Consider the following 18326-nt stretch of genomic DNA (forward strand, 5'->3'; position numbering starts at 1 on the left):
ACCGGTTATCGTACCCTGTACACAACGCACTCATTCTTACTGAAGAAGCAAAGCCAAAAGAACATCATCTGATGAACCGTAAGCACAACAAAAACAACAGACGGCTTCCATTTGTAAGCTACACTTTACCGGACATGCATGATGAGCGAGAGCGCGCGCCAAGAGTAAGGGCTGGAAGAGACAACAATGCGAAAGCCACCTTGTTTTTCACAAACAAATCAGCCGTATATATGCTCAAGACTGATGACATCTAAATCCTTTTGGGAGGTCTCTGATGCCCGTGCCCTGGAGCCTTCGAGGACTTGTCAAGCAGCAGCATCAGCCCGACATTGTTACCGCACTGGCCAATAGGATACCTGCAATGCCATTGATGAAGAACACCAAGATAAATCATGACAGCAATATGCGACCAAAGTAACGAGGTAATGTGGATTTCACACACTTGATACGAGATGATTTCCTTCGCCACCAGACGATCGATGCGACCCACTGCAAGTAGAACAGAAGTAATATAATTAGGTTTGATTTGCAAGAAACTTTGAGAAAAGGGTTGCTATACTTCTAAAAAGCAATGTTTAATCATAGAGCATGGTACAATGGAAATCTATTCTAGTACAAATACCCTTCAAACAGGATTATGGCAATTCTAATTTCAGCAACTAGGATTCTTGTATTATTAACTTCGAAGAAGTTTTGGTGGCATTTCGTGAGCATCAGAGCCTTCTGCATGCATTCAAATGCTATTTGTTTCTCAAGAAAATAATCCAATGCTAAGTGGCTAGTTGCCACTGTTCCGTGGTAAGACTAGTTCTAGTTTGATACACACTGCCTTGTAATGTGATGGATCAAATTCACACGAAGAACATAGTCTTAGCCAGTTAGCCACAAAGGAACCAAAGTTGTGAAGTAAAAGAAATATAATGCTACAAATCAATGATATCCAAAGATGAAACAAAAACATGTGCACCAGTTTATGTGTAAGTATTTTAAGAGCATCTCTAGCAGAGCCCGTAAAAGGCCCAAAACCGAAAAATAACAGCCCATATACGGGTTTGGGCTGAAAATGGCGCCGATCAGTAACTGTAAACGAGGCGAAACTGAAAAGAAAAAAAACGGGCCGAGACCGAAACTCATACTCGGCCTGTATTTGTAGGGGCCGACGGAGCGAATGGAACGTAGCCCGAACACAATCCCTAGTTTGCGCGCAAGGGAAGTTTCAGCTCCTCCCAACCGCCTCCGCCGATCTGCGTGCCCTCACCTTCCTCTGCGCCGCCATCGTCCGATTTCTCCACGATGAGTCTCGAATCAATCCAACCGTCCGCCGTTGCTAGCTCGCAGGCGCTGCCACCCTCTCCCGCGGTCGCCGGAGCTTCCGCCGCTCCACCAACCACCCCGGCGACCCATGCGACCCCTGTGACCCCCGCGGAGGTAGCTACCACGGTCTCGTCGACGAGCGTGGTGAAGCGGCGGCGCGCGGTAACGCATGTGGTCCCGCAAGCCGGTGCCACGGCGGCCACCGGTGATGTACCGGCGGTGGCAACGAAGCCGAAGGCATCCCGCGCCAGGCCGAAGAATTCGGTGCCAAAAAGGATGAAAGTGAAGGCGACGACGAGCCGTGGCGCCCCGCCTCCGTTCCCCTCCCCGCCAACGCCACCGCCGCCACCGGAAGCCACCGCGAACGTCGCCCAGGACGTGCTCGACGACAGGTCAACAAGGTACATATCAACTCTTCCTCGGTTTTTCATTGCGAGTAGATATTGAGGCCGCGTGTTGTTAGGAACGAGAACACATCGTACATGGAGATGTTGGACGAGGTGAACATTAACCCACTCCCTCCGTTCGGCGCTGGGATGGGCGGAGATGAGGACGACACGGATGAAGGGGAAGAATATGAAGGGGACGAGGGCGTGGTCGAGGTGGAGGCCGATGGAAATAGGAAGAAGAGACGGGCGAACAACTACACGGAAATTGAAGACGCCACCTTGTGCTGAGCTTGGGCCGCCGTGGGGATGGATGCAGTCTCCGGCACCGATCAAACAGGGAAGCGCTACTGGCAACGCATCGAGGATAAATTCCATAAACTGATGCCGCACATTCGCCATCATGTCGATCACACGTACCGATCTCTCCAAGTACGTTGGACGCGATCAAACCGGCCTGCAGCCGGTGGGCAGCAGCAATGGACAAAGTGGTGTCGAATCATCCTAGCGGTGCAACTGTGGACGAATATGTGAGTGCATATGCTCGCATATTTTGTTTGTACAATTGTAGTTTCGCTTTGGTTACATATTGACGATTTGTTGTTTGGTTTTACAAATGTAGGACCGCATTGCCGATGCGAGATACAGAGACATGGCCGGTAGCAAGGGCAAGAGCTTCACCATGCGTCATTGCTTTGATGTGCTTCAACACCTCCCCAAGTGGCAATTGAGGGACGAAGAAGTAGCACCCAAGAAAGCTGCAATGGTTGCGCTCGACGACACCGAGGACGAGAAGGAGGGCCGGAACATTGACAAGCCGGAGGGAAACAAGACGGCCAAGGAGAGGCTTAACCTCGAGGGGGAGGCTGCATTGTTGAGGGACAAGTTTGATCAAATGATGAAGTCCAAGGAGGTGATAGTGGCCAAGGCTTTGGAGACCAAGCTTGTCATCATCGAGAGGAAGGAGGCGAGTCTTGTCAAGGTTGAAGCCAACCAAGAGGAAGCAAGGAACAAAGCCAAGTTGGAGGAGATGAGGATCAATGTGAAGAAGGCCAAAACAATAAAACAACTATTGGTTGAAGAGAGGGAGATCATGATGATGAACACCAAGGACATGAATGAGCAACAAGTGGAGTGGTGGAAGGAGGCCTCGGCGGAGATCACGACAAGACGAAGACTAGCTCGTGAAGAGGCAACTGGTGGTGGCTCGGTGACTCATGGAGGTGGTGGTGATGATGGTCACAGCGGGCCAACCTCGATTTGGTGCCGGCGGTGAGAGGAGATGGTGAACTATTTGCTATGATTTGTCATTTGATGTCTGCACTATGAACTATGCATGAATTGTTTGCATTTGATTGTGTCATTTCTTTGATCATATGCAAAGTCTTTGATAAACCCTGTTTTTACGGGTTTGGAATGTACATTTTTGGTTTACGGGCTCTGTTCTGCGCTAGCTATTTTATGACCCGAATACACAAGTTCGATGAACTGAACTCCATGTTTTCAGTTCGCATTTTTACGGGCTCTGCTAGAGATGCTCTAACAGGGAAGCAACTGAATCTCAGAGGAAGCGCACCAGCATTTCATAATTTCAGTAATATTGAAGCACAGAGAAGATTTGTGTTTGTTCACAGTAAGAAAAAAGTGTTCTGTTATTTCTTACCCTGAGAAAGAGATGAAAAGGATTTATGGAAGAAAAAAAGAGATGAAAAAGGAACATGCAAGGTGGATGATATATTAAACAGGCAATTTCCTCACTCTAATAATTAAAACAGGGACATATTAATGCAGATCAAACTCAATTGTACGAATCAGGATGCAAATTCGATATTGCAGAAGTCTGCTGAGAACGAGAGTTTCGTTCTCTGCGAACTAGCAATTCTGTAATTAAAACACAGAGACACATGTAAAACGTGGTTCATATATTTATGAAACCTGAAGCTGTCAATCTAATTTTAGCAATGGTCTATCGGAAACGAAGCCTGAACTTATATTAACCAAAGGTCTGAACCTCAAAATTCGTTGGGGAATGCCAGCTTGCAATCCAGGGTGCCAACGTGCAGCTAGTGGAATCAGAGGATTTCTCATCGTCCAGCTAGTGCTAATGTGCAAGGAGTAGGAGAATAGGACGTTTTCTCAACCAGTAAGCAGGATTTCACAACCATAATCTTATAAACGTATATAAACATCTTCCATGGAAGTTTGATGCATTTTTTAACAAATTTCTGGATTCACAATTATCTAATCTTAAAGATGCAACAGATGTATTCGGACCAAACCAATAGTAACATTTCTGTTTATTGTCGACTATAGCAAACACTATCTACTACACCCATTTCCTCTATGATAAACTATTCACATTCAGATAATATAGTTCGTATTACCAGCAATATTTGCAGACAAATCCCCAATTGCAATGAACATAAAAGAGATTACCTTGGCCACTGTCGCGAAGCATGAGGTCCTCGTGAGCGGCTGGCTCTTGACAACCATCCTGTGCATAACCATGGGTCGCTGCGGTCGTGGTACGGTGACGGTCATGGGCGGTGGCGCTGCCCCCTTGTAGTAATGATGCCCCACGGTGACGGCCGGCACTGGTGGCGGGGCGTCCTTGCAGAGCTGCTGCGCGATCTCCTTGAGCAGCACCACCTGCGCCTTCTCGGCACCCATGGAAATGAGGGCCTGGCGCATGGTCTCCCGGTCAGCTTCTAACGCCTGCAGGCGCGCTGTGAGCCGACGCATCTCCTCGTCCTCCGCCCACGACCCGCCGCCGCAGCAGTCGCTCCCGACCGGCGTGCCGCCGCAGTAGGAGCCCTCGGGCACGGCCAGGGGAACGCCTCGGCCGTGGATGGCGTCCACGGTGTACACCCGGTCGCTGGCGCCGCAGTCGTCGTCCGGGAAGAACTCGCCGTCGCAGAAGTCTATGCTGTCGGTGTCGGAGAATACGCGCGAGTTGCGGGGGAACGCGGAGCCCGGCGCAACGCGGATGATGGGCGTGGTGGTGGCCGTGGGCGGCGCGCGGCGCTCGAGCATCTGGACGCGGTGGGAGAGGCGGGCGAGGTGGTCGCGCGGGGTCTGCACGTCCAGCACGTCCGCCTCCGACGCGGTCGGCGGGTGATCGTTGAAGCGTTCGCTGAAGCACCGCAGCGGCGGGTAGTAGCCGCCGGCCCCGGTTACCGTCGACGGCGTGGACGGGTGGCGCGGGGTGGACAACATGCGCGGCGTGGAGGAGACGCGCGGTGATGAGGAAGGTATCGACGACGTGGCGAGGCGGGACTGGGACTGGACGGCGCGCATCGAGATCGAGGCGTCGCGCTTGGCCATGGCCTCCTCGAGCGCGGCGAGCTCCGCGGCGTCGTGCGACATCTTCTCCTCTGCGTAGCGCCGGAACTGGCGCGCCTCCATCATGGCCTCGGCCTTCTCACGCTGCAGGCGAAGGATCATGGTCATGGCCTCGCTGGCGGCGCCGGCCGCCGCGCCGCGCTCCGCATCCAGCTCGGCCTGCAGTTCCCCCAGAGCCACCTGCTGCCGCGCCAGCGCCTCCCGAAGTGCCACCGCCTCGTCCCCTATCTCCACCCGCACCACGGCGGCCGGCGCCTCAGGCGGCGAATTCCTCTTCAACGGCGGCCTCGTGGCCGCCACTGGCGGCGACAATGAGGCAGAGGAGGACGTGGTGGGGGCGGGGTGGCCGCAGAGGGGGCACAAATTGGGAGGGGGTTCGCCGGCGTCGGCCATGGCGTGCATCCGCAGCGCGGAGAGGACGCGCGCGCGGGAGAGGTGGAAATGGGGCGCGGAAGCGGGATGGGTTTCTGTCGGTTATTTGTGGTGGCTCCATTTTTAGGGCGATGGATTTTGGGTTTTCGTTGGGCCGAAGTCGTTCAACTGGATGGACCAAAGCTACCTAAGATCTTAGGGCCGCGTGCCAAGAGCAACTCTAGCAGATTCCGGCCTATATAAAACTGTAAGATAACAGTTGATTTTTAGTTTTCGGAGAAAAATAAGCGCAGATTAAATCCCGTAAACATGCGTGATCCGTAAAAAAAATTACAAGGCACAAAGAGAATCCCTACCCGATCTGTATATACACAGGTTGCAACGCCAAACCGAGTGCGGCCCTATCAATCTTTGCAATGTGATCTACAAGATAGCTTCTAAGGTCCTCGCAAATAGGCTGAAAGCCATTCTCCCATAAATTATTTCAGAGGAATAATCAACTTTTGTCCGTGGAAGGTTAATCACAGACAATATCATCGCAGCGTTGAGTGTCTTCATTTCATGAAAATAAACGACACAAAGAAGCATCAGCATTGTGCCTTGAAGTTAGATATGCATAAGCCTATGATTGGGTTGAGTGAAGTTACCTTCGAGCCATCATGATTCGTATGGGTTTCCATATACGTTGGGTTGATTTGATCATGAGTGTGGTCTCCTCCATCTCATTTTCGGTTATGTTCAATGGTACTCCCTTGGAAGAGTTTCAACCATCTCGAGGTTTGCGTCAAGGAGATCCTATTTTTCCTTACTTGTTTCTACTTGCAGTAGAGGGCCTTTCTGGCCTCCTTAAACGAAGTTGTCAATCATCACATCTTGAAGGTAACAAGTGGCAGCCACTTCTTTGGCAGTAAACCACCTCCTTTTTGCTGATGATAGCATGTTGTTTCTGGAAAGCAACTGAAGAAGCTGCAAATGAAGTGATGGCATTGCTGGAAAAATATTGCAATGCATCAAGCCAGCGTGTAAATTTGGACAAATCTTCCGTATTTTTCAGCAAGGGGTGTCCTAAAGCAAAGAGACAACTTCTAAAGGGAATTCTAAATGTTCCCAATGAAACACTGAATGAAAAGTACCCGGGAATGCCCTGGGATGTGGGCAAGTAAAAAAATGGGGATTTCAAATACCTCGAGGATAGGATCTGGAAGGGTGTTTAAGGTTGGATGGAAAAATTGCTTGCATCTGGCAGAATGGAAGTGCTAATTAAAGCGGTGGCACATGCAATAACTGTCTTCTCTATGTCTTGTTTTAAACTACCGAGAGGTTTATGTGAGTCAATTAATTCTACCCTCCGAAACTTCTGGTGGGGAATTAAGGATGGCAACCGCAAGACTGTTTGGGTCTCCTGGTAGACAATGTGCTCACCAAAATATGCTGGAGGCATGGGTTTCCGAGATATTGAATTGTTTAACCTAGCTATGCTAGCAGGTCAAGCTTGGCGTATATTGTAGCATTCAGAGGCTTTGAGTGCGAGGATCCTGGAAGCAGTCACTATCTGCATACAGATTTCCTGGAAGCAACACTAGGATCCTCCCCATCACAATTGTGGAGGGCTCTAGTGGAAGGTCGTGACACAATGAAACAAGGTCTGATTAGGCGGATTGGCACGGGGGAATCAACCCATGCATGGAATCAAAATTGGTTGCCTCGTGATTTCATGCTCAGGCCGATCGTGTGTTCTAAAAGTGATCCTCCAATACTCGTCTCAGATTTTATTGATGCCACTAGTGCAACATGGAAGACAGACATTGTATCAGAGTTTTTATCCCAATGGTTGCTGAAGTCATATGCTCTATTCCATTGAGTACTCGAAGAATGGAAGATGTGTGGGCATGGAATTATGAAAAGAATGGAATTCTGTCAGCCCGTTCCGTTTACCGTCTCCTAGTTCAAACTAAGAATAGAAGGGAGGATTGGTTAGAGGGAAGATCGGCGGGGTCCAACATGATGAGGGAAAGTAAATTGTGGTCGAACTATGGAAGGTGCTGGTCCCATCGAAGCTGAAAGTTTTTCTATGGCGCCTTGCTCACTAGTCCCGGCATACGGGGGATGTCCTGTGTCGTAGGAATATGGCGACATCAAATGCTTGCTCGATCTGTGGAGGGCAAGATTCTTGAAGACATTCTCCGGTTGATTGTATGGTTTCTCGATATGTCTGGGCCTTAGCTAATGAGGTGGTAGCAGAGCATGTGAGCCGATCGGAGGATCCATCAGCAAAAAATTGGCTCTTCTTGCCAATGGAATAGATGCCTGAGATGGAATTTTCGAGGGTGGTGGTGACCTTGTGGGCGATTTGGTATGCTCGCCGGTGTATTATTCATGATGGCGAATTCCATAGCCCCTTATAGACTCACCTCTTCATTGCGAGTTTCTTGAAGGATGTGTCGTTATCCAACACACGTGGTGTCGTGTCAAAGGTAGGGCAAAACAAACCCCGGCCGAAATGGATTCCGCCGCCTGCTAGATTCATGAATATCAATGTTGATGCCTCAATATCCAAAAAGAGCAAGGAAGGAGCATGGGGTGCAGTGTGCCGCAGGGAAGATGGGGTTTTCGTCGGAGCCTCATCACTTACTATTGGAGGTATCGATGATTCGGCTACAATGGAGGGGCTTGCCTGTAGGGAAGCACTTGCTCTAGCGGAGGATCTGCAGCTCCAGAAAGTGGCTATCGCATCAGATTGCCTCTCAGTCATCAATAACAAGGAGCGGCGTTTGCTGGAAGTTATAGTATGATACTCCAAGAAAATAAATTGAAGGCAGCTGCATTTCCCGTTGTTTATTTCTCGCATGAGGGTAGATTTTCTAATTCCCAACCACATAAGGTAGCCTGTAGTGCTCTTGTTAGCAATTTGGGACGTCAGCTCTGCCTTCTTAGTCCACTTAATGGTCTTTGTGTCCCCATGAATTGTTTAGATAAATAAAGTGGCTACTGTGTCTCAAACAAAAACTAAGATCTTAGGCCGCGTGCTAAGAGTAACTCTAGCTGGTCCCCTAAAAAAGATAAAGCTGTAAAATAACCATTGATTTTTTGTTTTCGGTGAAAAATGAGCGCATATCAGATCCCGTAAACAAGGGTGACCCGTAAAAATATTTACAAGGCACAAAGAGAATCCCTATCAGTATATACACAGGTTCCAAGGCCAAACCGGTGCGGCCTATCCTCCTCTTCACGTTTTGGTAGGACGGAAACTTCAGCTCAGTCCAACTGTTTCCGCCCGAGTCCGGCAAAATTCTGGCAAAATTCCGCCAACTGCTTCCGCCGCAGAGCTCGCCGGGGCCAAGCTGGAGCGGGGCCGGCTGGAGTAGAGCTGGATATGCTGGAGCTCGCGCGGCTGGGGACGGGGCAGGGTAGGACAGGAGCGGAGCTCGTGTGGCTAGGGCAAAACAGGGGCAGGGCGAGCCGGGCCTCGCCGAAGCTCGCGCGGCCCGTGCACGGCGAGCCGGGGCCGGTGAGGAGAGGGGCGGCCGGTGTAGCGAGGGCCGAGGCGATATGGTCGAGCACGGGATGCCCAACGCAGGGTCGGGGCGGGGAACGGCGGGGCTGGAGCCAGGGCTAGGAGGGACCGGGAGGCGGGCGCTAGGGGGGCTGGGCTGGACGGTAGGCGCAGGGAAGGGGCGGGGCTGTTCCTGGGCGGCGGGGCGGGCGGCCACGTGAAGAAGATGGTGGAAAAACATAAAAAAATGCTAACACTGGACCTTCTGCTATATTCTGGAGTATTTTAATTTACGGGATCTAATCTGTGCTAGCCCATGCGAGCGCATGATTCACGTTTACAGTGACATGTACTCGCCAATTTACAGGTCAAGAAATACGAAATCTGCTAGAGTTTCTATAATGTAGGTACTCCCCTGATATTTGCCGGACAATCTTATGTCTACATCTTCTTCGTCTCGGGTTTTTTTGTGTGTGTCGATCGGGTGCTTAGCTATCTTGGTATCGGTTTTTTCCTTCCCTTCTTCCTAAGGGCATCTCCATCGGGTCGACCCATCTGGTTCTAGCACGTCCAAAATAGTCTGCGCGAACAGTCGGACCAACCGGCTATAGCTAGCGGGGCGACCCAAATGGACAGACTCATCTGCCTTGACCCATCGCCCACCAAAATTGGGGAATCAATGCGTCTGCGCCCCGCCGCACGGACAACACGCGTGACTGGCTACACGTGTCGCGGGCCTGCTTGGAAGTGATCCGACGGCAGAAAGCTTACTAGCGGCAGCGTTGGCCATCAAAGCCGTTACTGACCACTATGTCTGTTGCCTCAACTCCTGTGCCGACATTGATGCCGATGGCGCTGGAAGCACTTGCGGGCGTCGGCATTGATGGCCAGGGTTACTTAAACCCCCACTGCGCCCGCCTCTTCTCCCCCACTTCCACGGCCGTGCCATTGCCACTCCTCTGAGATCTCGCCTCGACGGAGATGAAGCTGCCTAAGTGGATGAAAAAGTCCGCCAACGACCACCAGGCGGAGTCCTCGTCCGGCCGCCGCCGCCATCGGGACTCTCAGTCTCGGCGGAACCCTGCGCGCCCGCCTTCTGCCTCCATGCGCACGGCCGGCGAAGTTCATCGACCCACAAGCGGCGGTGGCACCGATTCCTCCTCTACAACACTGTGGGCTGCAACAGGCGGTACGTGTCAGTGCTGGAGGTCCAGTGGCGGTGGGCGCAGGGCGACCACTGCCACAACCATGATGTCTCCCTGCCACATCGGTGGCACCTGAACAGGGGGATCCCTATCCCGCCTGGCCCGCGGACCAGCGGGTGCTACGCCAGGAGACGCGCCGCCGAATTGAGTGTCTGTTGCCGGTGCAATAGTACAAGGACGCCTACCTGCGCGAAGATTTCTGGCGCGCCTTCCTTGCCTGGGAGCACAAGGCGCGTCGGACGATCCGCGGTACGCGGGATTTCCAGCCCGGAGAGGCCGCGCCCGACAACGAGTACGAGAAGGATGAGGAGATGGAGGACGTGGCACCTCCAGTCGCTGTGAAGACGGAGGCGCTCATCCCCGATGACTACGATGAGGAGGCGGCCATGGCCGCCACCCTAACCACGTCAAAGGCTGACGGGGACTCGAAGGGGTCCTGGCCCAGGCTAGAGGACGTCGTCCAACTATCAGCAATGCTGGCGGAGCACGTTGCTTCCCTTCCACTGCCACCACCATTGCCACCACACGCGCCACCACAGAAAGTGTGGGACGGCCAGATGGTCCCACCTCCTCTGCAGTACGCGCCACCAACCACACCGCCGCAATACGTGCCACAGCAGTCGCACTACATGCCGCAATCGCCAGAGGTCCCTGCTTGGGCGCAGCACCCGGACATCCACCACCAATCTATCCGCGGCCGATACAAACAAATTAAAACAGATAGAGTGAGCCGCCGTTTTGGATCGACCCGCTGGAGATGCCCTAAGATTGAAGGCTTTAGTGTTGTGTGATTATTGACGGGGGTTTCACTCTGCACTTTGTGAGGGATTCTCTGGCATTTTGCCCAGGACGGTTGTGGATCCTTTGGCGAAGCGAACCTGTGGGCTCCTTATTTATTTTCGCCCCAGAATAGTTTGGCATTCTTTGTGTAGAATTTTTGACATGGGCTCAAAATTTTGTACTACTTTGCTAACCAACCTAAAAGGAAAATCTTGTGCTTGCTGGAGTCCTTTTGCCATGTAGTGGACTCCCATGCTGTAGTCAGACATTTGTCTAGGGTGTGGTTATTTTTCACACGACTGAGAACTAACTTCGTTCTCAGATGATGTAATTGAATCTCAGTTGCAACTCATAACTAGCATGAATCATGAAGAAAATCTAACGATGTAGGATTTGATTGGGCACGAACTTAGTTCTCAGCTAGCAAAACCCTTTTGTCTATCGCCAAATTGTTTGTACTTATGCTTGCCTTTATTTCGTAAATATTTTGTTCTTATGATGTGATTATGTTGGCAATTTCTGTTAGAGTTGGTCTACAGTAGGTCTAACCCTTGTGTATGCATGTACGTATGTAACTATCGGTCATATAAGCATGTCAAATATGTGGAGGCTTTGCCCCACGCAACCCTAAAATCCCCCAGCTCTCCGTTGGTGCCTTGGTATCTTCGCGATATTAATATATGCTCTTTGTCAAAAAAAAAAAAGTATCGTCGTGGTGAATAAGCAGATGCCATGAGTAGGCTTGAGTTAAGGGCCGATGGATACTGGAGGATCCGGGGAGAGAAGGTGAACTAGAAAGTACACATGAAAGTACAGAAAGATCTACCCAGGCTCAAGGCTCTCGTGAGGAGGTAAAACCTCTACTCCTGCCTGTCTGGATGTACATATCTTGAGGTGGAAATTGCAGTACAACGGTGCTCCTTGAGCTGTGTAGCGAGAGGAGGAAGAAACTTTGTGGCTCTATGCGTATGAGGGGGGGGGGGCGAATAAATGATCGATCTCCTACTAAGGAGGCCCTGCACCCCCTTATATACTGAGGGGCAGGTTACATGTCAAAAGCTCTAGCATGGGATAAAACCAGTTTCCACTTGACTATGTGGCCACGCTTACCAATGTTCCCTCTGTCACCATGGTCAGCGTATGATGAGCTCATATGTCGCGTGTATAGTAGTGGCGTGCCTGACGTGATGATTAGATTCTTCCGTGATTACATGGATGGGACTTGAGCACTACCCTTGGGGACAAGCATATGATCGTTGGCCATATGTCGGTCACCAATGTCGGCTCCCACAAAGTATGTCGGTTCTTCAATTCCACCACCCCTTCTATAATTCAAAATGACCAGGTTAAGGTAAGTTGGTTTTGGTATGCCACCATAGGTAAGTCGGTTCTCCTATGCCAGCTACCCCTAACCCCGTCAACCCTGCAAACAAGATAATTCAGCTTACCTCAGTAAGCCGGTATTATACGGATAACTTGGCTATTATGACATACCCTTATAGCCAAGTCACCCCCGACAAACATATTTTTCTCCTGCATTTAAAACATATGTTTTCCTAGTCCTAGACTAAAAGAAATGCCGAGGTCTAATCATCATGGCTACGGTACTCGAAAATTGTTTCCCTTTAGTTGGTACTAGCAAAGATTGGCGCGGCGGCACGCCGCACCATTATAGTGGCGACAGATTGAAAATTTGGTTGAAAAACATGGATACATTATTTAAATTGTAATACACGTTTAGATTAATCCTAAACTCAAAATGGGACAATTATTATTTTCATCATTGTTTTTAACTTAGTGTGTGAACCAACAATAGAGAAAAACAATGACCAGGAAGCTAAGCATATAATATAACGACTATAGGCACATCCATTTTGTCCTTCTTTACTTTCAAAAGATTGCAGTTAACTGTAACTACTTACAAAAGTAATAGTAGATGATATCAATGACACATTTTAAAGTAAAACAGATTTGTACCACAGTAGATGATACAATAGAAGTAGTTGCTCCTGAAATGGCACATAGGCCAATTACAGTAGATGGTACTCTTTGTCCTGACTGTGAAGGGAAAAAGTGAGCGAAGCTAGTACATTGATGAATAGTAAAGTGAAGTTAATATGGTGCAACGGCATGGTGTTGTTCATTCGGTTTATTTATACCTCTAGTGCTTACCGGGTCAGGTGAAACTTCTGTTTTTAGGTGGGAACATTTCCGTGTTACCTCTCTCTTTTCATTAGTTGCACTGCAAAAAAATATACTGCCTATGAGGTGAAGTATAGATTCATTTAGCTTGGTCTTACAGGTTAGATGTAGGCATTCACCTTTTCTCGCGGACGTCATAGTTGATTTGTGGTTTTTTCGTTTTTTGCTCTCTGTTGTAGAGCCTATGTTCTGTCATAAAAACATGAGATAGTTTACATATAAGATTGTTGCTGGGAACTGAAACAATTTATTGTTTGTTTCATTTGCTTACCTCTCCAAAGTCTGAATCGGCAGCCTCTAAGATGTCTTTGGCAGGTGTTGCCTGTGAGTTTTTGTTGCCTGTTGATGGGGTTGCCATGAGACCACCTTACTCTCTTCATTAGGTTGGATATCCTTTGCAGTTTGTGGAACCTTTCCACTCCCTTTATGCAGGGGCAATAAGGGCACCTGCAAGCATTCTCATTATGGGTTGTCTTCCCTCAACAATATTGGCAGGCCGGCCATACACCACCAGTTATGAGGATTATCCACCTCTATAACTATTAGTGCCAGCTCTGCATACGATAAATACATTAGATGACCTGAGGACTAATATACCTTGTTAGATTGACAAAGAGAATATAAACCCAAACACCAATAGTTGCACCACGCTCACACGAAGGAAATAAATAATATATGTAATCAAAAGATCTCTAGCAAGTCAGGAACAACTTCTATTGCTTTTATGATATGTACACATCATATCAATTTGCACAGTTAATTCGACCGGCAACCCTAGATTAAAGAGCTGAGTCCAAATATAAGCAACCCGTTAAATTCCATAGATCTGATAATCTTTCAGCAACCAGATCAGTTTCAAAGCCCGACAAATGAACCAAAAAAAAACATTTTGCTCTGATGAAAGGCGTATGTCTGGTGCGAGAAATCAATGCTGTTGTGGTAAATTTCAAAAAAATACAGTTAACAAAAAAAATACAGTAGAAACTTCTCTGGATCCTTTCCTGCTACCCCTCTTATGGAACCTGCCAACATAAATATTTTAGTACGACTCTAGGAATTCCGTCCACATCAAGGAATGCCTCACTATGCTCATGTTGCTTAGAATATAAATAGGAGACTTTAGGACAGGGAGAAACATCAACCAGTAAGAAATATATGTTCAGTGCATTAACTAATACTCTGTTATACATCAAATATGTACTCCCTCTGATCCTAAAAAAATGTCGCACTGTTCATTTTGTACAAATCTCCCTGTCTTTTACTCTGATTCAACCCGCACTCCATTGTTGCTCTCGCATGCATGTGTCTGGGAAAAGCCTCTGTGCACGTGTGATGGCTAACCAGCTAACTCCAGCATGTGTGTACGATTATTCAGAGTCTATAAGGTCTTAATTGTAAAATGAAAATGTACCAGACTTCCGACATATTTTTCGGATCGGAGGGAGTAGAATTTATACACCACGTGGAAGCTCACATAAAACTTGGATCGAGTTGTTACTTGCGATTGTTCAGTTCCTTCCTAAGCTAGAGAGATATATGATGCGGCACATACAATCAGCTAGCAAGCCATGAAATAAGATACGCGTAGCCTATACAACAATGCTTTGTCTACCCCATGTCTGAATATCTGCACTCATATTATAGAGATATAGACATGCATCCCACTGTCTTTTTTTCCTATACCACATTTGAACTAATATATGAAAAATACAGAAAAAAAACTTCATTTTGAAAATGGCCAGAACTGAACAGTCGGTTATATATGAGTAACACATCTAGAAAAGTCTCAACTCGAAGCAAGAGTGTTCATATTTTTTTAATGTCTCAAGTCTCAACTCTAGAAGGATTTCATTACCTACAAAATCAACCTAATCATCATAAGGAAAGCTGGAGAAACAAAATCTAGTGGTCAGAGATACCTTTGAAAGTGTAGCCGATAGCCATCTTCGATTCAAGCAATATTTGGCATATGGGACTAAAATGTATGGTCCATTCTTAATAATCCAGACCAGAATCCACACATAGAAACAATGTCACTGATACACGAAATCAACTCTAATGCACCAATTAGTGCTCATATAATACCAGCATCTTGGCCAGCATATCTTCTTGCCTAGCAGAACATTCTCATTTGTTTGTATATTGTGAGCTCTCAACTTCTGCAATCAAACAGTTGTAAGGTTTACTGTAAGTTTTGATTCCACACAAGAAGCCAAACTGAGAGCGAAGAAAATATAATCTCTAGTTACTAAAAGGTGAAAATTCTCTCTTTTGTAATCAACATGCTCTAGCAGTCCCCATGAACATCAAGAGGCCAAGCGGCATCATGAATTGCAGACATGCTTCTAGTAAATGCTACTTAGTTTGGCTAACATCAAAATAACTACAGAAAGCATGTCACACAAAACATCAACTTTTACAACACTCGTACGGATACAATATGCAAAATCTGCATGCGAGTGTATAATTAAGACCCCCAAATTGCTGATGTTGTCTTGAAGTTGTTTGGCAACCTCAACATATTTGGTACACATCACATGGGGATTAAGAATTACAGAACTATGAATAGCCCAATGGCACAACAGACATATCTAGCCGATAAGGTTGATCTAAAGTAGACAGTTTTGTGATGGTGTATGCCCTCCTGCTGTAATGATATTAAGCAAATATATCTTAAATGTGGCCATCAAGTTATTTGTACGAACATACACTATACACAATCGAACTTCATATAATTCAACATCTGCTCTCTTCTAATACATGATCAAGATAGTGGCGTAGCAATTCGAAAGAGTGACATAGAAATATGGGGATACTATCATCTCAAAGCATTTTCTTTAGAACCTAGGAATTTAACCCGTTTGCCATCGATGTATTGAATCCAAAGCACGCAATCATACATCATTCAAAAATCACAGGTACTTTCTGTCAAAAACTGAGCGACTAAATTACACATCTGATGCTAATAGGTACACTCAATTCTCAAATATGCAGTAGATAGGACGTACTGAACACAAGAAAGATGCAACGTCTGCTAGAGGAGACTACATGTGCATAGTTTTATCATTCACCCTCCAATGGGTTCCAATGTTTATCTAATTCCCGATTGACTTTGGTTTTTGTTTGGTTTGGTAACCATATAGATCCCACTCCTGCCCTGCCCTTCCATTCTGCATCGGCCCACTAAATTAAATAGTGTTCATCATCTCTATGTCTTGGGAACAAAAATCAGCCCATAATAGTACGCAGGTAATTGCCAAGATTGAAAACATTGTGACTTTTTACCTCATATATGAGCAGGTAAAAAACTCCATGCTACTGTAAAATCCGTTTATAGCATCCTCTACAGTCGAGCGCAAGCTCGACCACACCCTTCCTCTGGCCGCATGTCGCCCGCCCAGTCTTCCCATGGCATGGCACCGTACCGTCGACGTCTTTGTAGTCGTCGTCGAGCGTGAGCAACCACAGACCACCGGTCCCATGAATCCCCATGGCATGGCACAACGGAGCAGACACCCATTGAGCTGCACCTGAACCACTTTGCAAAACAAAATAAGATGAGAAGGACAACCTTATTTTCAAACATACAAAGAAAATGATGATGATCACACAGTAAACACAGAGATAGGCAATGTTCTCGATATTTTTGTTTCCAAGTTGCATGTGTACCTATTTCTTATGGTGTTGAGGAGGCGCACCTCCCTTGGGGTGATCACCCATGGAATCTGGTCGAGGTTGAATTGACACACTTCTAAATCCTGCAAGGATTTACAGACCAACAAAACAAATCTCATCTCACAGACATAACATCGAACACTTGGTACACGCATCAACCTCATGAGAGAGAGAGAGCAATTGTAGCCACACACGGTAGAGAGAGAAAAAGATGGTAGATGGTGCACAGCCCGGCGATGTACCGTCAGTTCTTTCGGCAAATCCGGGTCAAAAGCTAACCGCAAAAAAATACTTTAAAACCCCATGTAATTGTACAAAAATCTAGTACGATTGCAAAGATTTAATTTCAACTCAATTCCTAATGATCCAAAAAAAATACAAAGAGATGATGAAAAAAACTTGAAGTCTATAGATTTTTTTTTGCATCATCCCTGTTTGGTATTTTGGAAATCGATAGCAAAAAATTGTAGCATCCATGTTTGTCACTTTTATGTCTAAATCTCTAAATCTTTTATTCCTAAAGCATGAAATAGATAGCAAAATGAATCGGCTTACTTCTGGACAATCACATAAATCAATTAAACTGAAACTTGAAAACGTGAGATGAATAAACCACCTAGTTGCTGCAGAGGAGGACGTAGTACTGGGAGGGCGGGCCAGCGTCGAGCAGCCTATGGGAGCCGTGCTTCCAGCGTATCCAGGGAGTGTGCGGACCTGGGCGGCAAGCTGGCCGACCGGGGACGATGGAATGGGGAGGCGCGTTGCGGCGCACGCGTCCAGCCGCAGAGACCAAGGGGACGGAACCTCCTTCCCGCTCGATGTGGATCTCGTTTCCAACTAATTTGGGTCGTATCGGGTCAGAACGGACAGGCAAGTACTGGACAGTACCCGGAGCCAATTCCAAAATTCAATGCGTAGGTGGCCGGAAAATTTGATGCGTCCTGGGCCATGGCCATGGTTGCCTGGGGGTAGCTCCGCCCCTTACTGAGGTCGAGCTCCTCATGTGCAGCTACCTCCGTGTTGCCGCCATCGGCTGAGAGAGAGGGGGAGGTTAGGCAGACATGGCCATGGTGCTGGTTTGTTCACGTCCCTCATCTTGCTCTATCAAGGCGCCGGATCCTCGGGTCCTAGTGTTGGTCGCTGCAAAAAGAAGAGGATTAGAGGAGTGAAAGAAGGGAGAGAGAGGAGAAGACAGAGCTACAACATCTAGCTACTTCCCCTTTCACCTCCAAGAAACGGAACAGGCAGCGGTGCTAGTCGACCAGCCGTCGGAGCCGAGGCCGTCTTCCATGCGAGGCCGTGGCTGCGCCGGGGAAGCCAGAGACCCACATCAGGGCCGCCCTCCAGAGGGATCTCAGGCCAGGGGAGGGGGGGAAGCTTTCGGGTGGGGAAGCTTTCGGGCCAGCCATCCGGCGACCGCCACTCCTCGATCCCCACGGCCTCGCACCTCCCAAGCCACCGATCTAGTGCGCGCACCTCAACCCGCCTCCTTCTTACCCAGCAACATCCCCACCTGCTCGGCTGCTCCTATATAGAGCACATGTTGTCGGTCCAAGC

At 48.2% G+C, this 18326-nt stretch overlaps 1 protein-coding gene and 1 long non-coding RNA gene across 6 annotated transcripts; both read right to left on the minus strand.

The window, feature by feature from the left end:
* Window positions 1-250: 250 nt before the first annotated feature.
* LOC124651793 (myosin-binding protein 7-like) lies at window positions 251-5444 on the minus strand. The gene is made up of 3 exons (XM_047190828.1): window positions 4137-5444; window positions 443-489; window positions 251-356 (listed from the first exon to the last, which is right to left on the minus strand). The coding sequence occupies exons 1-3, from the start codon at window positions 5442-5444 to the stop codon at window positions 251-253; spliced, it is 1461 nt and encodes a 486-aa protein (XP_047046784.1).
* Window positions 5445-12929: 7485 nt separating this feature from the next.
* LOC124653839 lies at window positions 12930-18107 on the minus strand. Of its 5 annotated transcripts, none has more exons than XR_006988042.1 (8): window positions 17386-18083; window positions 16764-16852; window positions 16380-16624; window positions 15014-15253; window positions 13366-13541; window positions 13214-13283; window positions 13065-13134; window positions 12930-12950 (listed from the first exon to the last, which is right to left on the minus strand). It is a non-coding gene; the product is annotated as an uncharacterized LOC124653839 (long non-coding RNA). The 5 variants fall into 5 exon arrangements; XR_006988044.1 differs by having other exon boundaries at window positions 13052-13134; XR_006988045.1 differs by lacking the exon at window positions 12930-12950 and having other exon boundaries at window positions 12960-13134; window positions 17386-17909; window positions 17996-18107.
* Window positions 18108-18326: the final 219 nt, after the last annotated feature.

Source organism: Lolium rigidum, chromosome 5, assembly GCF_022539505.1.
Source record: "Lolium rigidum isolate FL_2022 chromosome 5, APGP_CSIRO_Lrig_0.1, whole genome shotgun sequence".
NCBI classification, from domain to species: Eukaryota; Viridiplantae; Streptophyta; class Magnoliopsida; order Poales; family Poaceae; genus Lolium; species Lolium rigidum.

Coding starts and splice junctions, on each gene's coding strand:
- LOC124651793 (XM_047190828.1), bottom strand. CDS start 5,444: ATGCACGCCATGGCCGACGCCGGCGAACCCCCTCCCAATTTGTGCCCC. Junction 490..4,136: donor GCTTCGCGACAGTGGCCAAG/GTAATCTCTTTT, acceptor TTCTACTTGCAG/TGGGTCGCATCGATCGTCTG. Junction 357..442: donor AGGAAATCATCTCGTATCAA/GTGTGTGAAATC, acceptor ATGGCATTGCAG/GTATCCTATTGGCCAGTGCG.